This window comes from Rhinopithecus bieti, unplaced genomic scaffold, assembly GCF_001698545.2.
Source record: "Rhinopithecus bieti isolate Rb0 unplaced genomic scaffold, ASM169854v2 scaffold_23303, whole genome shotgun sequence".
Taxonomy (NCBI): Eukaryota; Metazoa; Chordata; class Mammalia; order Primates; family Cercopithecidae; genus Rhinopithecus; species Rhinopithecus bieti.
In genome coordinates this window covers 362,373-375,911 of record NW_016810922.1, presented here as the reverse complement: position 1 = coordinate 375,911, position 13,539 = coordinate 362,373, and the positions used below count along the sequence as shown (strand labels likewise).

General features: G+C 37.4%; 1 protein-coding gene across 1 annotated transcript in view; it reads right to left on the bottom strand.

Moving 5' to 3' along the window:
• DST (dystonin) overlaps window positions 1-13,539 on the bottom strand; it is a 387,485-nt gene that overhangs the window by 200,353 nt on the left and 173,593 nt on the right. The window contains 1 exon segment of the mRNA XM_017893233.1: window positions 9,168-9,334. Within this exon segment, the coding sequence (XP_017748722.1) occupies window positions 9,168-9,334 (167 nt within the window).

Below are 13,539 nucleotides of genomic sequence, written 5' to 3'. Positions count from 1 at the left end.
TCTCAAAAAAAAAAAAAATACAAAAGCCACCAGGCCTGGCTAACTTTTTGTATTTTTAGTAGAGCTGCCATTTCTCCATGTTGGCCAGGATGGTCTTGAACTCCTCACCTCAAGTGATCCACCTGCCTCAGCCTCCCAAAGTGTCAGGATTACAGGCGTGAGTCATCACGCCCAGCCGACCCTCTAACTTTTTCAATGATCACATCACTGAAAGCTGTCAACTTATTTAGTCATTTTTTCCCCCTAAACTCTTAACACATGCATGCTTAGACTAACAGCTTGCACATCAAACAGAGTGAAACATGGGCCTGCAATTTCATCACTGGTATAGCTTTAAAAGCTGAAAAGAAATAATTTTATGAATGAAAGGGCAAAGTAAAAGAATAGAAAAAAAAAAAAAGAGTGGAGCTTAGACCTGCTAAAAGGTACTTAACAATTAAGAGGTGTTTGTTTCTCAAAAGCATCATGGAGGGAAATAGTGCAGAAGGGGTATGCATCAGTACAACTCTTTTGGCAGACAATTCAGAGGTACGTCTCAAAATTTTAAATGTAATACCCTTTGTCCCAGCAATTCCACTTCCAGGACCTTATCCTATGGACATATTCACACGCCTCACAAAGACACATACAAAGTTCAATACACAGTTTTAAAAGCAAAAAAAAAAAAAACCAACATAATATCCATCAATAAGGCACTCTAAATAAAACATTATATGCATACAAAAGAATACCATATGGCATTTTTTTAAAATCACAGATACGAGAAGAAGTAGGACTGTGGTAAAAAGTGACTGCTGTAGAAACTGCAACCAGGTTTGCCAGGCTCCCATGAAGAGGACAACCAAATGAGCTATCTCCCTACTGTGGCTGTGTCACTTTTCAGTTTTCTGCCTCAAAATGGAAGTAGGAGAATGTGGGCTATACCTTACATCACATCTATAAAGATCTTTTTCGGCTGGGTATAGTGGCTCATGCCTGTAATCCCAGCACTTTGGGAGGCCAAGGCAGGTGGATCATTGAGGTCAGGAGTTTGAGACCAGCCTGACCAACAGGGTGAAACCCTGTCTCTACTAAAAATACAAAAAAATTAGCCAGGCATAGTGGTGCATGCCTGCAGTCCCAATTACTCAGGAGGCTGAGGCAGGAAAATCGCTTGAACCCGGGAGGTGGAGGTTGCAGTGAGCCGAGATCGCGCCACTGCACTCCAGCCTGGATGACAGTGCAAGACTCAGTCTCAAAACAAAACAAAAAACACACAGTAATGGGAGGCTTCATATTACAGAGAATTTCTGTAAAATTAATCTGGGCAAGAAGGCCAGGAACATAAAAACAAAGTAATATATTCAGGTATTTCCTCTAAATATTTACATGCCAAATTACATCCTCCAAATTGTACGTAAAACCATACAGCCACAATAAAAATGGTCACTAGATGCAGATACTAACTCTTACAACTCGCTTGGATGCAGATGCATTACATTATAAGCAGTGTGCATTAGCTCTTCACCAATTTTAAAACGTGATAATGGTTAGAACTCATCCATTCCTGCTCTCAAAGTTCAATCATTTTGAGTTCATTTGGCAAGGTAAATAAGTAATTTGATTTTTTTCTACACAAGCTGAAATACTGGTAACTATTTTTTAATTGATAACTTTCAGGCTCTGTGTGTGTCTGGCTTGTGGCCAAACTACAGCCCATGGCTGTGTGTATGCACACACATACACATACCCTCATACCTCTGCATTCTGCAGCCTGAAGGCTAAGTCAACACTAAGCCAACTTCCTATTGGAACATTTCAAACCCTAAAGGGCCTTCTCTGGGTATTAAACCAGTCCAATCCAGTTTAGCTTCTAAGGTGTGACTGAATTCATGCCTATGACTGAATCACCAGCCTCCAGGTCAAACTATTAAACAAGCTGACTGTGACTACAGCTATACAATCTAACCTTCCCAGTTACAGCATCTTTAAACTTTAATATAATGAAATATGATGGCCCTATTATATTCTCATTCAAAATACAAACAATGGACAAAATAATTGCTATCCAACTACATACTCAGACAAGTGAAAAGTTCCTGCCTAATTAGAAAACATTTAACTGCTTTGCTCCTGCATACAACCTATTCCCAAAATTTTGCATCTTAATTGGTTAATATATTTAAAACAAACCTATGAAAAGACTGCCAGGGGCATTAAAAGGCAAATTATTTATTTATTTACATTTTGCTTTTTTATTTTATTTTTTAAAGGCAATTTAAATAAACAAATGAGATAAATTAAAAACAAGAATAAGACAGGCAGAAACTAGTAAGCAGAAAAAATCTCTTCAAACACACACACCCCTAGTTTTAGTCTTGACATACTTAGTGTCTTTCCATAGCGCCACCTCTGATTTGCAAGGCCCTTCCACACATTTTGCACTGTTCTCTCTGGCCTTCAGGTACATATTCATGTTCATGCCTGCTCAGGCAGACTTGTTTTTACACAGAGCAATGTTAGGCACTGTTGTTTTGGAATTTGGCTTTCATTAATGTTCTAGGGCAGATATCCACTTGGAAAGAATGAGAGAAGCCAGACAAGTCAGAGGCTAAGTTTCCAGCTGGAAGTCAGAGCTTTACCTCTCTCAAAAAGAAACAAGTCAATTTTATTGTGATGCCTCGGCAAACCCTTAAATAAGAGGAGATTTGAACCCTCTGCTTGTAACAAGCACTACTGAAGTAGTGCTTCACTGTCTGAAGAACAAGCACTACTGTCCTGGATTTCACTCCTCTATATCAACCCCAACTCTTGGGGACTTATTAATCCACTAGTGTTTAAAGGATACTCCTAGGATCCCTTGCCTATTGGCTCTTGGTTAATTCTACTTTATTCTCTCTTGCTTTTAACCTGCTTACACAACAGATGTTTTTGTGACATTCTTTTGATCTAAGTTCATCAAATCCAGTATTCTTTGTTAGTCTTTTGATTGAAAATTAAGGTAAGATTGGGGCAATAGTAAGGCTTATTTACCCACAGTTGTGGTTTTTAGCAAAAAGGTTGTATTATATTCTAAAAAAATTAAAGTATACAAACAGAACAAGCAGAAACTAGTACATGTACGTAATATTTTTATTATTTGAAACTTTTCCATTGAAAACTGAACATAACACACAGAAGTTCCTAGAAGGAATTATGAACAGAATTTCCTAACACAGGTTTAAGGGAAAGACATAATGTATTTATCAGTGACCTATTTAAATAGAAACTATAGAACTATCCCTTGCAATCTCTTCCACTAAAGCATATAACTTTCATTTTTATTACCCCCATTGCATAATCCAGGCTCTTCGTCCTCTTTAGGATAATGTGACATACTAAAACTGCTTAATTTCGCTGTAATTTTGCTCTTACTCATTCTAAGAATCTTAATGTTCTTTTATTATCCATAATTTTCCTTAAGTTGTTATGAGTTGTTGCTGATGCTATTTTCATAGATGGCTAACTGTAAGTTAAACTGTAAGGCTAACTGTAAGTTAAACAAGTTCATTAAACCCTCATTAATTAAAGTTAAACAACTTTAGTAACTAATTAATTAAACAACTAAATTAAACCCTCATTAGGCACTGTTGTTTTGGAATTTGGCTTTCATTAATGTTCTAGGGCAGATATCCACTTGGAGAGAATGAGAGAAGCCAGACAAGTCAGAGGCTAAGTTTCAAGCTGGAAGTCAGAGCTTTACCTCCCTCAAAAAGAAACAAGTCAATTTTAAAACGAATTTTAAAACATGATAATGGTTAGAACTCATCCATTCCTGCTCTCAAAGTTCAATCATTTTGAGTTTATTTGGCAAGGTAAATAAGCAATTTGATTTTTTCTACACAAGCTGAAATACTGGTAACTATTTTTTAATTGATAACTTTCTTACAAGAGGCAAAGACCTTAGTTGTCAGTTGTATATGGTACTATTCATTTAGTCATTTCTTAAGTTCATCGATAATTTTCATATATCTTTCCTGAAAATATAATTGATCTTCAACAATGCACTATCACAGTTGTTCTGGTCAACAGTTCCATTTCTTGAAATCTAGTTTGCCTAAAGGAAACTATGTAAGTAGTTACATAGAAGTATATGAAGATGAGAATTCAGAGCAATCACCTCTGTTATGTAAAAGGTATGTGATGTCAAAAACATGAGTTACTCTTTGAGCCTCAGTGTCTCTATTGACAAAAATGAAGTCATGCATAAAGACAGCAACAACCGGACACTGGGGACTACTATGGGGTGGGGGGCAAGGGCTGAAAAACTACCAATTAGGTGTGATGCTCACTACCTAGGTGACAGGATCAGTTGTACCCCAACCTTCAGCATCATGCAATATACCCAAGTAACAACCCTGCACATATACCCCTAGAATCTAAAATAAAAGTTGAAATTATTTTAAAAACAGAGTCACAATCTATTTCACAGGACTGTGGTAATTTTAAAAGCTAACACATTAAAAAACAGCTAGGACAGAAACTGCCACAACATGGCCAACATTATACATCTATTTCTTAAGTAATTATTTTGTGACTGTTACTTACTTTTTACCTTCATGGATCATTTTTATTCTGTAACATCTATAAATTACACTTATTATAAAATTTCTCTTCATTGTTATTTCACATATTAATTATTTCAAGAAACATGAAAATTATATTTTCCATGGAAAAATTTAGGATACTGAATTGTTAGGAAAACAAATACTCTTTATGGGGTTAATAAACATCCTTTTATTTTCAAGAGTCATATTCTATATGGAAACACTAATAAAAATGTGCTGGACAATCCAAATATATTTGATTAATAACTTGTAACAGTATAATTTATATTAATACAAAAGGTGAAGGATGCTATTGCTCTGTTCCTATTTCAGATCAATATTTCTAAATCTTTAGAAGATATGCACCAAAAATCTTACTAAGTAAGTCACCTATCACAAATAATACTGGTTTGCTTTAAGTCAAAAATATATTTTCCTTCTAATTTCTGGAGAAAAATTTCCTATTCTATCTTGAGGATGCAAATTTGCTGCATAAGGATAACCACATCCCTCTTTTCATCCACTACAGCAACCAACAGAAACCAAACCCACTGTATCACCTCAGATAAATTTTATTGCCAAAGCCAAGTAAAATCCATATAAATGTTTGATCTAAATACAAAAAATAAAGCCCAATAAAATGGACATTTTCCACAACAAATCCAAATACAGCACAAAACTTATGGAAATAATTATCAAGCAAAAACAATTATTAAGTAAAAAACTACTCTTTTTTTGAGACAGGGTCTTGCTCTGTCGCCTACCCCAGAGTGTGTGACACAGTCACAACTCACTGCAGTCTCGACCTCCTGGACTCAAGCTACCTACCCACTACCCACCTCAGACTCCCAAGAAGAAAATGAGGAGGAGGCAGAAGCAGATAACGTTTAGGACCCTTTTTAGTCTAAAGCTGTACTAACAGACTATAAACACAACACAGAAGTCAGGTCACAACAGGCAGAGTCAAGCAACTGAAAGTAGAGAATTAAAAAAATAACTCCAAAGAAAATTCTAAATTCCAATTCTAAATTCTCTACAGGTGTGTGCTACCACGCCTGGCTAATTTTTAAATTTTTTGTAGAGATGGGGTCTTGGTGTGTTGCCCAGGCTGGTCTCCAACTCCTAAGCTCCAGCAATCCTCCTGCCTCAGCCTCCCAAAGTGCTGGGATTACAGGTGTGAGCCAGGGCACCCAGCCAAGACATTACTCTCTAAATGTGATTATGATTGTCCAATATCAAAAAATTTGCTCATGGTGATATTTTGACTGTTTATATTTCTTTTTTCTTTTAGAGTAAATCAAGGTATTCAACGGAGAGAAATACATACAATTCAACTCTCTTCATTTAATTATTTCACATGCTGGAAGAAAAGTATTCTTTTTTTTTTTAAGAAAGGTTCAATGACTTCAACTAAAAATGAAGTTCTACAGATGAAAGGTTTCTTCTAGTGAAAGAAACCACAATAATATTTTATAAGCCACAGAACAACAACAGAATTTCAGCAACAAAGAAATCTTGTAAGCATTTAAACCTGATACATGGTGTTTTAACCATGAATTTTAACAAAGGAAAATAAAGCAAACTAGGAAAACCAAAGTTCTACGTTAAAGCTAAACATTGTTCTAAAAAGTTCTTTCTGTCAAAATAAAAGTTCAAAACAAATAACTAATTCAAAGACTCAAATTCTCACCTAAAGCAGTAAGAGCTCTATGACATCAAACTTTCATAGGAAATTTTAGGATCTCCGACACACACAATGAAATACTTAAGTACTTAGGAGAAAAATGCGTTATATATATATACACATACACACACCAATTTGTATTTATAATTTTTCATGAGTACTAGAGAGATAATGTCCAGAGGCCATTGTTTTAAAAGTAGGGGTTTTCTAATCTATTTTATTTTGTAGAAATGGGGTCTTGCTATATTGTCCAGGTTGGTCTCAAACTCCTGGCCTCAAGCAATCCTCCTGCTTCATCCTCCCTGCCAAAAGTAGGTTATTTTTAGAAGAATAGCTGGCTCCTGTATTTTGCTTCTGCCTAAAAAACTTCAAAGGAGAGAGCAGAACACACCCTCAAAGAAGCATTGTTACAAATACTTTAGGTATCACAATTGAAATATTTTAATTCAAAGGCCACAAAGATTCTATCATTCCAAGTATAGAATGTGTCCAGCTGCACAGCCTTCTCATGGCCTCTCATTCTAAGTCACCTGGACAGTGCAGTATGATGATCGCTGTGTCTGCAGCCACTAAACCTTCACTCAAGAAGATCTGGTGCTTTAAACAAGTGTAGGCAAGTTGATCCTGGTTTTTCTTTTTGATTCAGCAACCTACACCCACCTCTATTTAAATGTTGTTCCACAAAGGAAGGATACAATTATAATGTTTAAAAATAGGGGCCAGGCGTGGTGACTCATGTGGCCAGGCACGGTGGCTCACGCCTGTAATTCTAGCATTTTGGGAGGCCAAGGTAGGTGGTTCACCTGAGGTCAGGAGTTAAAGACCAGCCTGGCCAACATGGTGAAATCCTGTCTCTACTAAAAAAATAACAATAATAATAAAATTAGCCAGGAGTGGCGGCAGGTGCTTGTAATCTCAGCTCCTTGGGAGGCCGAGGCAGGAGAATCGCTTAAACCTGGGAGGCGGAGGTTGCAGTGAGCCAAGATCATGCCATTGCATTCTAGCCTGGGCAACAATAACGAAACTACATCTCAAAAAATATATTAATTAATTAATTAAATAAAATAAAAATAGGGGCTCCTGAGTGTGCATATGTGGAGGATTCACCACAGTTTTTAGATGTTGAAATTTCCAAAATAAAAAGGAAGAAAGGAAAGGGGAGAGAAAAGAGAAGTGAAAGGAAAGAAGAGGAAAGAGAGAAAGAGAACGGGATGTCAAGTCAAACAGAGCTGGCTTTGAGTCTAAGTTCTCTAACTTATTAGCAGTATAAACTTGGTAAACCTAAGGTTCCTTATTTGTAAAATTTGGATAATAACAATTCCTGCTTTATGAGATTGTTAGGAGATTTGAATGAGATAACATGTGTATAGCATTTAAGAGAATGTAGAAAGTTATCAAACCATTAACTATCCTATATAATTATTTTTATTATAATCAAATAAATTTGTCAGTTTAATGACTTTATAGTTCACATATAGTTTATAATTTAATGACTTCATAGCTTTAGGAATATAGTTAGTTATTCAACAACATGACATAATATTTGTAAAACCAAAAAAAAAAAAAAAAAACCTGAGATCAAGAAATATATCTTGATATATTTCTTGAAAACTGAAATCAAGTTTTCAGCCTGTAATCCCAGCACTTTGGGAGGCCGAGGTGGGTGGATCACCTGAGGTCAGGAGCTCGAGACCAGCCTGGCCAACATGGTGAAACCCCATCTCTACTAAAAACATAAAAATTAGCCGGGTGTGGTGGCATACGCCTGTAATCCCAGCTACTCAGAAGGCTGAGGCAGGAGAATCGCTTGAACCTGGGAGGTAGAGGTTGCAGTGAGCCGAGATCGTGCCACTGCACTCCAGTCTGGGTAACAGCATGAGACTTTGTCTCAAAAAAAAAAAAAAAAAAAAAGAAATACATTATTTTCAGTAAATACTTTCTGGGGATTTAGCTTCTTAATAAGGCAATAAGAACATGAACCCAAGAGCCAGATTGCCTAAGTTTGAGTTCCAAGTCTGCCACTCACTGGTTGTATGACTGCAAGTCAAGTATTTACTGTGTCTCAGTTTCTGTCTGTTTACTGGGATGACAATAGGGATGTTGTGAGGAGTAAATGAATTAACATATGTAAACTGCTTAGAACAGTGCCTGACACTTAGTAAGTGCTATGTAAGTATTAATGTGGATTTAGTTGTTAATAATTCTCACCAGGAAACTATTTACCACCCCAAAACTGGCAATTGCTAAGCCCACTCACTAGAGTAATTAGACTAGGAGATACGAACTGGAAACTTGTGGGCTACAAGTCTGAACTAAACTCTAATCTTCATACTCAGCAGTTCTTTAGAGGCAAAATCAAAGTTTGCTATCTGCTAAGTTACTGCCAATATCCAAAGACATATTACAGCCGTGTGTGTGCGCGTACGTGTGTGTGTGTGTGTGTGTGTGTGTGTACACACTACAATTCAGAATGATGGCCTCTAAGTAGTGGAAATATGATTTAAAAATTTTTTTTTATTTTCTTAAGCTAGAGTCTCACTCTGTCACTCAGGCTGCAGTGCAGTCACATGATCATGGCTCACCGCAGCCTTGGCCTCCGGAGTAGCTGGAAATACAGGCGCCTGCCACCATGCCAAGCTAATTTTTTGTATTTTTTTGCAGAGAGAGGGTTTTACCCTTTTGCCAAGGCTGTTCTCCAACTCCTACGCTCAAGCAATGTACCCACTTTGGCTTCCCTAAGTCCTGGGATTACAGGCATGGGCCACTGCACGCGGCCAATTTTTTATTTCAATTTTTCTGTATTTTCTAATTTTTTGCCATGCTTTTGCTTCTATAACAATAAAAGATAATTTTAAAATTCAGAAATGAAAGAAACGTGTCTTACAGTTGTATAAGGAAAATATCCACAAATTCCATACCTGTATTTATGAATGATGGCATTAAATAATTTTCCATCTCTCCAGCAGGTAGTGAAATTTTCACACCGAATTCCAGCATAACCCTCTGTTGCCTGCTGTGTCCAGAGTAGCAATCTCTCTTTTGCAGACATGTCCTCTGACTCTCCAGTAACATGGATATCAGATATCTAGATATAACAGAAAGTGTTAAACCTTTAGAAAGGAAGGAAGCTAACTCAGATTAAGAACCTACTATGTCCCAAGCACTTTCCAAATGTAAGATTAGGATAATAACAATTCCCGCTTTATGAGATTGTTAAGAGATGTGAATGAGATAACATGTGTATCACACTTAAGAGAATGCCCCACATGTAGAAAGTTATCAAACCATTAGCTATTCTATATAATTATTTTTATTTAGCCCTCATATCTCTCCCTTACAAATTTTCCCCATTTTACATATAGGAAATAAATAAATTTTCTCCATTTTACATATAGGAAATCTGAGTTTCAAAGAGGTTAACAACAGATTGAAAAAGTCAGATTGAACTCATTTGTGTCCAATTTAAAAGCATTTATTCTCTTTTTATTAAACCAAAACTCTACAGTATTGAAAATATTACATTCTTCTTTCCGAATCAGATTTGTTAAAACAACTTAAGGAGACACTTTTCCAAGTTCAATTGGATCAGAAGTTAAACCTATAAATTACTCTACACTACCACCTGCAGAGCAGAATTTGATCCAACAGGTATTCTGTGTAAAGAACAATGAAAGTAGTATTCTCTCCTATTAACCATATTATATAATAATTTGGCCAGAAGTCTCTAATGTTCTCATGAGTCCTTGCTCGGCTTGCTCAACCTGAAACCTTTATCAACTGATTTTTTCTCCTGTATTTTGTTTTCATGAAGTTTTCTAAAAGTCTCTTCCACCGAATAATGATAAAACAGGCCACCAGTTTCCCAAGAAACCTCTTTGGAAATTTTTTACATTCTCCCAAGGGCACCTCTTTGATAAAGGTCCTACTTAATCTGCTGATAATTATATTAAGGCACAAAGTGACTTTACCAGGGGTCACACAGTAATTCCAAAGCTGAGATTAACACCACCAACAACTGTTCCCTCAATCAGTGCAAGACGCAAAGCCAAGGGATCAACAACATGGGCGGCACGCCAGAATCAGGATGAGCAAGTCAGAGATGGGAAGCAAGACATAGGAAGAACAAATCATTCTGTAACAGGGAAAATATCACTAGACTAGAGTCACGAGACAGGCTTCTAGACCTGGTTCCTAGTCCCATAGGTTTGAATAATTCATTTCATGTTTGAGAGTCAACTTCCTTATCTATAAAATGAGGAGGAAGCAGAAGCAGATAACGTTTAGGACCCTGTTCAGTCTAAAGTTTTACTAACAGACTATATACACAACACAGAAGTCAGAGGTACTACAGGCAGAGTCAAGCAACTGAAAGTAGAGAATTAAAAAAAAAAAAAAAAAAACTCCAAGGAAAACCTGTTACATGTGGCAGTGCCAGGCTCAAACAGGAAGCCCTTTATTCTTCCCAGCTGCCACAGAGCCAGAGGCACAGCCAAGCCAGGGACCCGGGGCAGGAAGGCTGTGGCAGTGAAAGCCCTTGCCAGGCCTGGCAGCCCCTGACAACTTCACTTGTTGGAAATGACGGGGGGCCTCACACACTCTTTCTCCAGTGTTCAGCAGAGGCTGCCATGCCCCATGGAGCTTCACTCTCAGTCATAGTCTGAGACACTCTACTTGACAAATGGCCAGGATTTAAAAGTGGAACAAATAGTCTCAATTTTAATAATCTTTGCCAGGGATCCATGCCAATCTCCACAGCATGGAAAAGAACTCTGTACATAAACACATCATATAGTATATATAGAAGAAATTTCTTTTTTTTTAATGTGAAAAAAAAACAGCGTAAAATTTACCAATGTTCTTTGGCCCAAGTTCCAACGATATTCTGGTCAAAAATTATGCTACAGTACCTTTCCAGCACATTCCAAGAGTTTAAGTCCCATGTTCACCATTTTACATGCTCAAGTTACTTAACTGCTTTAAGCCCATTCCCTTACTTGTAAAATAATGATGATCATACTGTGTTGTGAGAATCAACAACATTAGCACAGTGTAATGCCTGGCCCATAGTCAGTACATGCTCAAAATAGGTGAGCTATGTTACTATTGTAGTTATTGTTATTCTTTTTGAAAAAGGGAGAAGTAAAACCTTGACATTATTATTATTATTACTATTATTGTTATTATTATTTTTGAGATGGAGTTTCACTCTTGTTGGCCAGGCTAGAGTGCAATGGCACGATCTCGGCTCACCGCAACCTCCACCTCCCAGGTTCAAGCAATTTCTCCTGCCTCAGACTCCCAAGTAGCTGGGATTACAGGCATGCACCACCATGCCCGGCTAATTTTGTATTTTTAGTAGAGATGAGGTTTCTCCATGTTGAGGCTGGTCTCGAACTCCTGACCTCAGGTGATCCACCTGCCTTGGCCTCCCAAAGTACTGGGATTACAGGCGTGAACTTTACTATTTTCTTAACTCTCTTCCCATAAAGAGGAATAAAAGAATAAGTTTTTAAAATTTGCTGCCTTAAACCAATTAAAATCTATGATCACAAGTGTTCAGAGAAGCTAATCTAGGAAACGGTGAATGAAAAAGTTGAGGCCAGGCGCGGTGGCTCACGCCTGTAATCCCAACACATAGGGAGGCCAAGATGAGAGGATCACTTGAGCCTAGGTGTTCAAAACCAGGCTAAGCAACATAGTAAGACCCCATCTCTATTAAAAAAAAAAAAAAAAAAAAAAATTTGCCTGGCATAATAGCATGTGTTCACAGTCCCAGCTAACTAGGGAGGCTGAGGCAGAACGCTCAAGTCTAGGAGGTCGAGGCTGTAGTGAGCCATGATCACGCCACTGCACTCCAGCCTGGATGACAGAGTGAGGCCCTTAAAAACAAAAACAAAAAAACAAGAAAGAAAAGAAAAGAAAAGTTGACCCCTTGGTCTCTATAACCCTTTAAAAATTGTAAAATCAACTGTTTTGGGGAACCCTTACAATTCAAGAGCCACCTAGATAGTATGTATAATGAGAGATAGAAAAGGTAGATAGCTGGGGTTGTGTGGGACTGTTTTCTGCTAATTCCATGCCAGTCAGTTACAAAAGTATTACCTGTTAACTAGGGAAGTCAGTAAAGTTCAACTACAAGGTACTAGCTTAATAGGTTCAAGTGCTACACAGTAGTTTTACCAGAGGAAGGATGTTAAAGGAGTTTAGAGGTCTGAAAATGGTCTACATGTCAAGAGAAAATTATGTATTCTTACTAAATAAGTTTCTAATAGATGAATTTCAGATTGTTACAAATACAATTTCATACTGTTATATATACACACAATTAAAAATCTATAATTTTAAAGTGCATATTCAAAAGTATATTCATATAATTTTACAATGCATATTCAAACATTATGAACCAAGCTTTAAAATATCAAAGATTAAACCAAGTCCCGACTCCACTAGGCCCACAAGCAGGGCAGGTGAATTCTAACTCCTCCACTTTCAGCTTTTCCTGCTATTTCCAATAAACTGAACATCATCCTCTTATAGCAATTTAAGGCATTTTTAAAAATACTATTACCATTAGCCACTAATATATCACACTTTTCATGATACTATGCAACCAAAATTAAAAAGTTAAATGCTAAAAATTGTTTAAGTCTTCAGTTGTCATTCATAATCCCTGATCTGAAAACTGTGTGTTCAACAGAACAGCCTGAATCTTCCACCAATGACAGGTTAATGGTGGTTTCACATTTGGGTCAGATTCTAGAAAGTAATCAAGCTACCTCCCTTCAAAATCTGGAGGCAATGTAGTGATAATCAGAGAGGGTTCAATTCATGCTGCCTGTGTTTCAATTTTAATTCCAACAGTTAATGAAATGAATGACCCAGACTACTCACATAATCTCCTAAAATCCATTTTCTTTATCTTTTTTTTTTTTTTGGAGATGGAGTCTTACTCTGTCACCCAGCATGGACTGCAGTGGTGCCATCTTGGCTCACTGCAACCTCCACCTCCCAGGTTCAAGTGATTCTCCTGTCTCAGCCTCCCAAGTAGCTGGGACTACAGGTGTGTGCTACCATATCCAGCAATTTTTGTATTTTTTGTAGAGACAGGGTTGCACCATGTTGTCCAGGCTGGTCTTGAACTCCTGACCTCCGGTGATTCACCCATCTTGGCCTCCCAAACTGCTGGGATTACAGGCGTGAGCCACTGTGCTTGGTCTCACTTTCTTTATCTTTAAAACTTAAATAGGCCGGGCGCGGTGGCTCAAGCCTGTAATCCCAGCACTTTGGGAG